The sequence below is a fragment of the Armigeres subalbatus genome, chromosome 1 (assembly GCF_024139115.2).
Source record: "Armigeres subalbatus isolate Guangzhou_Male chromosome 1, GZ_Asu_2, whole genome shotgun sequence".
In the NCBI taxonomy this organism is placed as follows: Eukaryota; Metazoa; Arthropoda; class Insecta; order Diptera; family Culicidae; genus Armigeres; species Armigeres subalbatus.
The window spans coordinates 150,264,974-150,277,378 of NC_085139.1; the positions used below are offsets into that span (position 1 = coordinate 150,264,974).

General features: G+C 39.8%; 1 protein-coding gene across 1 annotated transcript in view; it reads right to left on the minus strand.

The window, feature by feature from the left end:
• The window catches only part of LOC134205262 (teneurin-a-like), a 48,660-nt gene that overhangs the window by 15,172 nt on the left and 21,083 nt on the right, over positions 1-12,405 (minus strand). The window contains exons 2-5 of the mRNA XM_062680354.1: positions 1,757-1,876; positions 1,371-1,470; positions 1,118-1,185; positions 842-1,034 (exon numbers count right to left, since the gene is read on the minus strand). Coding sequence (XP_062536338.1) covers positions 842-1,034; positions 1,118-1,185; positions 1,371-1,470; positions 1,757-1,863 — 468 coding nt within the window. The 5' untranslated portion in view covers positions 1,864-1,876. The remainder of the gene's footprint in view (positions 1-841; positions 1,035-1,117; positions 1,186-1,370; positions 1,471-1,756; positions 1,877-12,405) is intronic.

A 12,405-nucleotide genomic window follows, 5' to 3' on the forward strand; every position in this document is an offset into this window, starting at 1 on the left:
GTAAAATGAGAAAGAAATGATCAGGTATCGAAACAGATAACCAACATAATATTCTAAATTAATGATTTCGTGTGTGTTACTTCTACGTGAAGTTAAACGATTTACAATGATGTGGAAATGCTAATATCATCTTCCAAATTTGGACGTACATGTTCATGATAGCATTAGAGGCGAAAGTATAGAATTGATAGTTCCGTTAGGATACGGCAGGCATGAAGAATGTTTTCATAGAAGTCGATTTGAAAGCGAGCGGAGGGCAATATTTGTGATGGCACATATCACACGACCTTCCTTCTGCCAAGCTCCCGTATGAAGGGGGAGGGAAGAATATCAGTGTGGAAGCTCGGACGGACGGAAGACGGAGGCAATGAGAAAACAGAACTGTGCAATAAAAATCCTATTCGACTAAATGCTGATGTCATATTAGAAATTTGGAGACAGTACTCGTCGATAGCAAATCCTTCCGCACGCGATGGCATATGAGCAAGTCAAACCACCTTCCTTTTGCCAGTGGAGATATATCAGCTTCCACACTGATATTCTTCCCACACCAATCATACGGGAGTTTGGCAGAAGGAAGGTCGTGCGATATATGCCATCACACAAAATTACCCTCCGCATGCTTTCAAATCGACTTCTATGAAAACATTCTTCATGCCTGCCGTATCCTAACGGAACTATCAATTCTATACTTTCGCCTCTAATGCTATCATGAACATGTACGTCCAAATTTGGAAGATGATATTAGCATTTCCACATCAACATAATATTAATAGCCTAAATTTAAGCCAAGATTGCAAAAATCACTTGTTACAAGTTGTTACAAAATTTGCCTACACACCTGAGTTTCTGCAAAAATTATGCTCTTCCCTGGAACAGATCCCACACCATTGGGCATCCATGTGCTGGTAAGTTGAGGTCTCAGCAACTCGTGATCATGCTCGAGACATATTGCCACTGGCGATGGGTTATCTTCTAAAAATCGATACTGTGATGTACTAAGAAAGCTGTAAGCTGGATTTGCTGGAATTGGTCTGAGAAAATAAAAGTTTTTAGCATTATGAAGACTCGTAACGTTAGTGTGTATTATAGTGATTTATCGATTTAAGGAACTCACTTGATCGCTAATCGAGACTGGTCATCCTCGTCACTGATTTGCATTTGTACAGGTGGAAGCACTACAATCTAAAAATATAATAAAAATGCAATTTGCTAAATATTTTTATTGAATTCATTGAATTATAATTTTATGTTTGTTTGTTTATTTCAGGTACAAACAACATAACGGTAAGTAAATCAAACAGTTGAGGTAGCCCCCTTTTAAACTTTTATACAAATTTCATTGTGTTTCCGTTTTCTGTCTGACTTACCTGATTCCATGGCACAAAAACAGTGCGTGTTAATGGACGAAAAGGTGATCTTTGAAATTGCAATGTTACGGCTCCACCTCCGTTTACCAAAACATCGAACCTACAAAGATTGAATTATGTTATTTAATCTATACGGTCGACTAAAAAACAATTAGATTTTGAAGTTGTGCACTTATATTTAACCTAATACCATGGTCTATTTTAATTATTGTGTTTTGACCATGACATCTGAACATTGGACATTGTTCTATTTAAAATTAACAGATTCTGTTCTAGTAAACAATGGGAAATGAATTTTCACTAAGTTTTAAAACAATTTAAAGGAAACTGTTCTGAGAAATGTAAAACACATCTTAGAGCATGGTCATTTAATAATGATTACTCACCATCCACCTTGCCGCGTTAATGTGAATCCGAATCTCGAATCACGGTCAACTGATACGCGAATCCCAATAATGCCAAGACCCTGCGGCGTCACTACTTGGCCTCTCATTACAGACACACGGCTACAATGAAACAGACGATCAATTAGAGTCATAGATGATGTATTTCATAGTAAAATAAATGGGTAAACGTATGCGTACTTATTTTAATAAATATTTGTTTTATAGTGAAAGTCTGTGTTAAAACTGATTGAAATGCATTCAAATAATATGGTGTTTTACACAATGAATTTGGATGATTTGGTGCTAGTAAATATGCAAGAATAAAAATTAAAACATAATTGAAGGATATTTATAGTTTTACTTGTTTAATGTTACAGTTAAAATATTACCCCCTTTGGATGAAAAAATGTTACAATTAGATGTTAGTTCTTATTGACACAGGAATGTAAATTGTCATACAACAGGCAAATTATAATCCAATTACGAAGTTTACGTATCACTTGAAAGACAAGTTCATCAAATTTTCGAATATGTGGTCGCCGGCCAACGATTTCCACGGGAATTAATAAGAGAGCATAAAAATTGAACAATATATGAAGTTCGACGGCAAATATTTCATTGATTTTCAGTAGACCGAATTAAATGGCTTATTCATGATTTTGCATCTTATGTATGCACACTAAAGTGCAGTTTTTCTTGTTAGATCTCACCAAAATCGAGAACTGTCGTAGTTCAGTAAATTTCAATGTCACTTTTACTGCGATCTCGGCAGGAATCGTGTTTGTTGAAACTTAGAGATGCCCATCTCGGGAAAGCGGGAAAATAAACAAAACATGCTGCTCGGATAAAAAATAAGTGTGTTCTTATTTACTTGAAATTGATTATAATATAACGAGCTAGGAACTGGCTTCATAGTGCTGGGCAAGACCCGTATATATCTGGGTATTTCGAAACACTTTTTCCCCAGCAAGAATATCCACAAGGTCAGACCAAGACCACGTTCTATTCTGCTCGGACTTCACGAACGTTCCGCATTTACCGCAGTACGAATATAGAATCCGACCACTACCTCGTTGCAGTATACCTACGCTCAAAGCTCTCGATGGTGTACAACATGCGTCGAAGTGGAACATCGCGGCTAAACATTGGGTCCTTAAAAGACGAAAGACTAGCCCAGGACTACACGCAGCAACTGGAAATGGCAGTTGCAAAAAAAAAAAAACAGTTAAGCGCAGCTTCTCTCACAGATGGCTTAAAAGATATTCGATCCGCCATCAGTAGCACTGCAGCCTCTGTACTAATCACGGTATCCGCGGGTCAGAAAAAAAAACTTTATGATGGTAAATTTGAGCACTTAGGGGATGAGAAGAATGCAGCATGGGCGAGATTGCCGCTACACTGCACAAGAGGAAATCGAGATCTTTAAGAAATGGAGCAGGACAGACATCGCGCCAGGACATATGTTTTCAGGTCCGAATCTTCAAACAATCCAGCAGAAGATTGTCCGGTTAAAAACAACAAAGCCCCTGGAGTTGGCTAACTACCGGGAGAGCTACTTAAACACTGTGGTGAAGCCCAGGGAAATTACCGAGATTTAGGAGAATAAGATTCTGACGCAGGAGTGGATATTAGGGTCGTGTGTCACTCTCCGAAATTGTATGCCGTCGACTTGTACTGATTACAAGAGAGTTCGTGGGGCAGTGCCTGACGGGATTCACGGGGAACGCTCTACAACGGACCAGGTGTTCGCCGCAGGCCACAATATTCGGGTAAACTGATACGGTTGTTCAAGGCGACGTTGGAGCGAGTGATGTACGATTTTCAGCGGCATTAAGTAATATGTGGTTAGCTTTACAGTGTTTCGTGTAGTTGATAGAAAATCAAGAACAAAGAGCTGCCGCACGTGTTTTTTTTGCGAAAAACGGGAATGTCCTACTACTTGTTACTTTGGGGCATTGAATTGGAAATATATTTATTAAAAATGTTTTATGCTTCCTTTTATGACTAATAAGATCGACGTTGAAGTAATTTTACGTTGCTTATTGTCTCTTATTTCGACATATTACTGCATAGCTGCGAATTCGACTTAGCATTAACATTCCTTGATCAAAAAGATCTCAACATCTTATTCGTAACTTTTCATGTGGGGTTATTCCCTTTGCATTCTAAAATGCTGTTCGCATGTAAAATGCTTTCTATAAAACATTGAAAATCAAGAAATTTCAGAATTATCAACTCACAATACATTTTGAAATTCAATTTTGGGTGTTATTGACCCAGTTTAATCTAAGTTATTTGTCTGATTCCCGAGCCACTCGGCGTGGAAATTTATTACTAAGATTAAACATAGATCTGCGGATTTGATATTCGTGTATTCACTCTTCTAACCCACCTTTCTAGCTTTTCTTTGGATCTTTGAAACTATTTTATGCACGTATTCGCTTTTTTGTTAAGACTAACATGGTTTTATTCATTTATTTAAGTCAACAGCAACAGGCTTAGCCTAATGATGGTATAAAACTAAAAAAAAACACAATTTCAAACATAGCTATTGAAAACGTGCAAAAGAATTTACTGTTCTGCAAAAAAATATAGAATCGTCGCCAGTGTCTGCCGAGGAATGTGATAATCGTATAACGCTGAGACTATACAAAACATCCTGAAGTCCATATTATGATTCTTATTTTGTTGCCTGTTGTTTTGGTTCTCCAATCGAACAGGTGCAAATTATGTTTTATTGTTCAGTTTATGGAATCTATCTGTTATTGGACCTAATCGAGTAATTAATTATACATTTTACGGATTCTGTTTAGGAATAACACTCATAGCTATGTTTCAAAGTTGAATTATCTAAATTGGCTTATCAGAACCCTTCCAAGGGCATAATCGTCCCATGTTTGCTGAAATTCCCTATACACATTGGGACAAATTATCCGTCCACCCACAGTATTCTAAAATTATTAATATTGGTTCAATATTGTTTATGGTAGATCGATTGTGGTGAGATAATTTTGTTAATCCAATATCTAAATCTCCTTGCATATCAAATTCTCATTGTTAGCAAGCAGGATTTTAATGTGAGGGTTGTTGTACGGATAGCGGTGGTGCGGTAGACGTATGCCTGGTATAAGAAGTAACTGCTAGAACTGAAAATGATCGAGAAGCTCGTTTCCTACCTCCAATTAAAATTTCATCAACAGGTTCCCTATCTTATTGGCAATTCGTTAAGGGGGAATGAAGGTTGGCAACACACCACTACATAAATCCCTATTTTTCGAATGAGTGTTTGTGATATTGCCCGGTGTTGCACTAACACAATCACAATGTTCCGAAGGACGGAAAGAGACAGACAACACACCGCCGGTGGTTTTATTTGCCCAACTTTCCTTGAGCCTTAACCAAGACGAACATCTACCATCGAACCCAATCCAATTCCAATAAAATTCCGCATGAATTCTTTGCAAGTGCAGAGGTATATTCGGTTTGCAGTGGGCGAGTGATTGCATCATCATTTCCTCCTCTTCCCTAACGTGACTTGTATTCTGACGTGATGCAAGACAGATGCAAGTGTGACCTAACAAATGAGATCACCTGCACCTTGTACATTGAAGATGATTGCTCTATTGTGGTAACATTTAATAATCATGTCAGAGTCGAATTGTTCCTAAGATCCAATTGTTTTTGTTTTCCCATACCAGTTATTCTAGATTTGCCAGCGTTTTGTGTTGAAAATCATGTAACAACATTACTGCCGCTGCAAATACAAATACTTAATATGCAGCGATGGTGGATTAAGGTGGCAGATTAGTTATGGAAGAATTAAAATATGCTGATAATTGCAATTTTATTCTCGGTCCGGTTTAGGATGTTTTCAGGTGGAAAATACTCCTGTATCCACTGTACTTGCCACACAAGATACATACTCATGTAATGACGGACATAGAAAAGCTTTCAGTTAATAACTGAGGAAATGAATAGCATACTAAGTTGGAAACCAGGCCTAGCTCCAGTTGGAATATAGAGCCATAGAAGAATAAGGAAAAAATAAGAACGGACCATGGACCAACAATGTCTGCGCTAATAACCTGAATATGGAATGCCTTTCCCCGGAATCTTTAACTGAGATCAACAATCTTCTGCTCCCGAATTTAACAAACCGTTCGAGAAACGAAAAAAGAAATATCGAGAACTGATTTAACAGCAATGACTTTAAGTTAAGCTAACGCGTCAGCAAGACGCAGTGCATAAAGCTATGACTTTAAAGTTAAGCTAACGCGTCAGCAAGACGCAGTGCATAAAGCTCGAAATCCTGGAACTGAGTGGAGTCCGTTGGAGTACTTTGGAAAACTACCATCGGAATAGGTATTATTATATTTCGGTTTTCGATGACACAACGCTCTCCGGCACCGAGGAAATAGTTTCCTATTTGGCTCCCAGGCAAATGCGGCGGTCATCAAGTCAATTGCCACATTCAAAACAGGGGCTAGGAACAAGCATAATCCAATGTTATGTGCCGATCGATGCTACCGGATTATAGGACGAAAAGAATTTTTAGAGTAAACTGAATGCCGTTATGAATAAAGTTTCAAAGGTTGACATCATGATCTTCAGAGTTGACTATCATGCGATGAACAGCAGCTCTGACAATACGACTATAAGCGTGTCACGGTCTCGGAGAAATGAGAAAAAACAGTAAGCTGCTTGCAGAATTCTGTGGTAATAACGTTGATTGGAGGATTGCTCTTACCCCAGTACACAAAGGGACGTGAGTCTCTTGTAATGGACATACTAAAAATCATAACGACCACACCTGCACCAGCCGAAAATGGAGACGGAGCCTTCTTGATATCCGGAACAAACGCAACACTGACATCTTACCATCGCTGCCTTCTATAATTGATGAGATCCGATTGCGCGATGGTCGAATTCAGTGGCGGAAAAATAGGCTCGGATTCGGAGATTCAACATACACCGATTGGAAGATCCAGCCATGAAGAGATCGTCGTTGAAGAACTTGAAACTCGGGAAGTGGATGTTCCGGAAGGTGGCAGCGCAAAAGATCAACAAACGGCCATCACCAAATCCTTCATCGATACTTAAAAGAACAACATGTATGTGCTGCCTACTCAGCGGGAAAAGTTGTTTACTGATGTAACCTGGCGAAAGACTGAGGAACGTAGAAGAACAAAGGCAGCGATAGAGCGGACAATAACCATAGCAGCTAAATACGAGTCTTATCAACGGTACTCGGCACTAGAGAAAGAAGCCAAATACTACTGAAGACAAGACGAGGAGTGTGAGTGGGCTCCTTGGGGGAGCCAACCGCAGCAACTGGCGATATTCGCCTCCTCTACGATATCTCAAAACGCCTGAGTGGAGGATGAATCACGAAAGACGCGACAGGTTAGTTATTCAGTGACCCAACTGATCAGCTGAAACGTTCGTTCGAGCACTTCAAGCAACCTCTTCAAGCATCGACACCCGTCCAACCATTCACCTCTCGGCATGAGCAGTCAAGGGTCCGACACATCAAGCAGGCATCTGAAGCATGAAATCCAACATATCTTCCGTGGCCGATCACTTATCAGCAGAAATACTCAAAGCTGATCCCATGTGATCTTCGTGAACGTTGCTCAACTATTGTTTAATGTCTGGAATACCTTGACTAAAGGATGTTAACGATCATTCAGTAATTTACATTCGATCATTTAGTAGTTTGTCAATAACACATTACAGAAGCTGAATTTCAAAATATGCTGTATGGTGGACTTCTAGTGCGAAGGTTTTTCTACAACTTTGCCTAATGGTTCGTGCTAGTTGCAGTAACTTAAACTAAATGGTTGTAATTTTGTTATCATTTAGTCTAAGTTACTGAAACTATAGCTATAACTCCGTTACTAGTGGAACTCAAACAACGAACCATAAGATAGAGTTGTAGAAAAACCTTCGCACTAGAAGTCCACCATACAGCATATTTTGAAATTCAGCTTCTGGAATGTGTTATTGACAAACTACTAAATGATCGAACGCAAATTACTGACTGATCGTTAACATCCTTGCCTCAACTTTTCCGGCAGGCCATATGCAAGGCGTCAAATACATGTGTTTTCTTGTAAATAGTCAATGTTTCAAAAATGAGCCAAAAATAGCTTCCACTAAAACTTTTTTATTTTTAACTTCTCCATTGACCTGATGTAGTTAAAATGTGTATTTTGAAGTCAAGTTTTTGTGATAAATTTGATAAAAATATAAATATGGGTTTTTGAGATATTTAGATATTTTAATTTGAATATCGACTTTTTACAGTGTTATTTTTTTACTAGTGTAATATTTTCTCCATAAAGCTCTATTAGTCCCCTGCAGTTCGTTCTCAGAGGGCAGCAGATCGTTCTTAGTTTGATCCCTCAGTATATCTTGCACTTAGTACTTTATGTTGTTATTATTTCATTTTTGAATATATTAATAAGGTTTTAAACAAATATACTAAGTGCGTGCTCTAGAAAACAATTTTTGATTTGGCCGTCTTGAAAAACTACGTAGCAAAAGTATTTATATAAGTAGAGTAAACGCGACGTGCGATGCGACGCGAAGTTTTGTATGGATTAACGCTTAACACCGAAGAAATGAGAGCATACTTTTATACTGTGCTGTCAATGAAATCATTTGGTATTCGTCAGCATACATCATACATCATCAATAGCTGCTATCATTATGATAACTCAGGAATACATATTGAAAACATGTTCTGATATCAATTTTTATTGAATAATAATTGACCTCAAATTTTGTTTTCAACGTAATTTCGATAGCAGAGCTTAATATCAATTTGCTCTGATTTTGTTGACCGATTTTGCTCGGGTTATGGGTGGGAACATTGGTTGCTAACATTGCGTTTGGTAACGACAATCAATATAAGAAAAAACTGAGCGTACCAATATACTAGGGTAAAGTGCCCAATAGTGGACCCCCAACCAATAGTGGACCCCCAGCCATTTTTGCATTATTACAGCACAATGTAAACATTTTGCCATGAAATTCCATCGGGAGAACCTACCTTAAGGTGCTATGATTTGATTACATGCATTGGAAATGCTATCGAAACTAAAATTAGATGATTTTTTACAATTCTTTAAAAAATAAACACGAGAGTGTCCATTATAGGAATATTGTGGGGGGTCCATAATAGGGAAGAAGAACGTTTCGAAACGGAACATAAAAATCAAATGAAGTGTCGGCTATAGGGAAGCAATTTCCTATTATGGACCCCCGGGGGTCTACTATAGGGCGAATTCAGTCAGACTTTGAAATGTTAATTTCAACGAATAACGTCGAGTATTTGAGTGTTTCATGTATGTATCATGAAGAGGAGATGCAGAGCTTGATATTAGATATCACGCAAAATTAATATTTTGATAATTTCCACTCCTTATGCCAGGAAGAGCAAAAATTCGCTACTAGGGGGTCCACTATCGGGCATTCTACCCTATCATGACCAATGCTAAGCCTGATCAAAAGTTATCATAATTTGGATACAGGAGAATATAGACAAGACTCTCCGACGTCAGCACGCAAGATTCCACCCGGAAGATGAACGATGTATTTTATCTCCGCTACTGTTTTTCATTGTAATCGACCATGGAGTTCCTTCGGAAATGCCCTCAATTTACCCACGAGTGTCTTCCCAAATTCCCAAAAAAAATTCTCCAGAAATTCCTCCGAACATTCTCACAGGAAATCATCCGGAAATTACACCTGGAATTCCTCCGCGTGATCGCTCCGGAAAGTCCCCCAGAAATTCCTCCGGAAATCCTCCGAAACTTCCCCAAGAAATTATCCAAAAATTCTCACCTAGAATCCCTCCGGAAACTTCCCCAGATTTTATTTCGGAAATTGCTCCAAGACTTCCACCTCAAATTACCGTCGTGCGGGGCTTCTTTTGATGCGGGGGGCTACTTTGGATTTTCGATTTTCCGAAAAAGTTATGCGAAAAGTATATCAAATTTGAAACAGAAAGTTTCCATCCAAGTATCAACGAGACACCCAAATTGTGATAATGGCAAATTGATAGTAATTCACGTTATAACTCTGGTTTCAAAATGTCCAAAGTAGCCCCCGATTTGTCAAAAGAAGCCCCGCACGACGGTACCCCAGGAAAACTATTCCCCGATTTATTCCTAAATATTCCCTGGTGCACTTCCAGTTCGGAAACGGGAAGCAGTGTTCCATAATTGCTCTTTAAAGTCCGTGCACATATATAGTTTCTCAAACAAACGAACAATTTCCATAAACCGCCGAAAAAAAAATCAATTTTTTGTTAGAATTCGTATTTTTGGATTCAGAATATTTCAAAATCTCCAAAAATGTCACATATGATGCAGTTTCACAAACGATTCAATTCTTTTGGTAATTCCACCAGGAATTCCTTTGGAAATTCCCTCTAGGAATTCGTTTGGAGTTCTATCTGAAATTTCTTCGGAAATTCCTCCTTGGAATCCCTCAGGAACTTTCCTCAGGAATTTCTTGATAGTTTCCTCCGGCTGTACTCCCTTGATTTTTTTCCAGAAATTCCTCAAGAAATTTCTCCGGAAATTCCCCCAGGCGCTGTTTTGAAAATTCCACCGAAACTTTTTACATTAATTCGCCTCAAAATTACCCTTAAGAATTCCTCCAAAAATTTCCCCTAAAAATTTATTCGGAAATTCGTCAGGAATTTCGCTCTTGATGTTTCCTCAGGTATTCCTGTAGAAATACCCTTAGGAATTCTTTCAGTAATTCCACCGGAATTCTTCAGGGTTTCCACAGGATTTCCTCCGAAATTTCCCCCGGGAATCGACCAGAAATTTTTCTCTGAATGTTTCCTCAGGCACTCCTGCAGAGATACCCCTAGGAATACTTCCAGTAATTCAACAAAAAATTCCCCCATGAATTCTTCCGGAGTTTCCACAGGAGTTCCTCCGAAAATTTACAAAAGAATTTCTCTGTGTCTATTTCTTGGACAAATGTCCAAGATTGCCTCCAAAATTTCCCCAAAAAAATATTTGGGAATTCCCCCAAGAATTCGTTCAGAAGTTCCTTCGAGAATTGCTTCCAAAATTACTCTCCAAATTCTTCCGGAAATCTACCAGAATTTTTCAGCGAGTTGGGTTTCGATCGACTTATTATATTTCTTTGTGGATGCTTCGATGTTCAGCTGGATTTCAGACTAATACTTTGATTTTAATAATAAGACTAATAATAAGATTTTGTTTCCGCTTCTATGTAAGACTACCAGAAGAGTTATTTAAATACACAGGAGTGGATGAAATGTGTCGTTTGTCCCATCCACTGTACCAACTACAACGGAATCACATTGCTGAATGCCATCTACAAGGTCCTCTCCCAAATATTATGCCGTCGACTAAAACCAATTTCAAGATTTCGTGGGGCAGTGCCATGCGGGATTCATGACTGAACGCTCCATTACAAACCAGGTGTTCTCCGTACGCCAGTTATTGCAGAAATGCTTCTAATACAACGGGCCCACATAATCGGTTGAGATTAGCTATGGCAACGATGGATCGAGTGATGTACGTAGTTCAAGTTTCAGGGGCATGCTCGAGTCGAGTCCCTACGAACTAGTCATTAACACATCAAAGATAAGGTACATGATAGAAAGAGGAAAATGTTAGCCACCCACCATGAGTTTGTATCTGTGGTAACGAAATCGAGGTGGTTGAAGAATACGATACCAGCAGAGAAATTCGGAGACGCTCATGGCAGAAAATCGTACGTACTTCGGACTCCGCAAAACGCAATAGAGTTCGCCGCCGTTCTAAACTGACTATCTACAAAACTCATTAGTCCTCTATGGACACGAGACCTGCCACTGTCCAGGTGTAGGATCAACGCGCACTTGGAGTTTTCGAGAGGAAAGGCTGGGCTGCGAAATGGTGAGTTGACATCTGGGAAGGAGCGACCTACACAGCTCTGGGCCTCACAAGTTCCAATCTCACGCTTCCACGGGTCTTCCGATGACAATCGACCGCCAGCTAAGGGTTTTGTACTTAGCTGGTAGTGCAGCCTGGGCACTGTTGTCCTTCTGACATCAGCTAGAGCGAGTGGGTGCGACCAAAGGGACCATCGTCCCTAACCCCTAATCCCAAGGCGTTAAGCGACCCGTGCCGAGGAGATGCATGACCAGGGGGGTGGAATAATGAGCTAGCCCTTTAACGGAGCCTGTGGGGTATCTGGGTACCCTCCACAGTAATTGTCCCTTACCGCGTCATGCTGGGCTCTGGCGTGGTGGACCTCTTTTCCCGAGCAACTCGTGGGACCAAAATGGAAAAACAAGTCAATTCTTCAATTAGTGGTAGTAGTGTAGGCGACAACCCCTTCGCAAGAGGTGGGTTGATCAGGTCTTCGCAGCTCGGTGCGCAGCGCCAGCGTGGGTCACTTAACCATCTCCAAGGCTACGCCGGTAGAGGTTATAGACGGCCCATGGCTTGTGAAGGCGATGAACCGCAAACGCGATGGGCTTTCGGCCTTCGAGGTGGCGACGGAACAGCTGGACGCCATCATCGACTTTGCGTCATCGAAGCATAATATCAGTAAGGACCTCAAGAGGAGCTTGCTGAAACTTCGAAAGTCGATGTTAGACGCCAAGCTGGAGA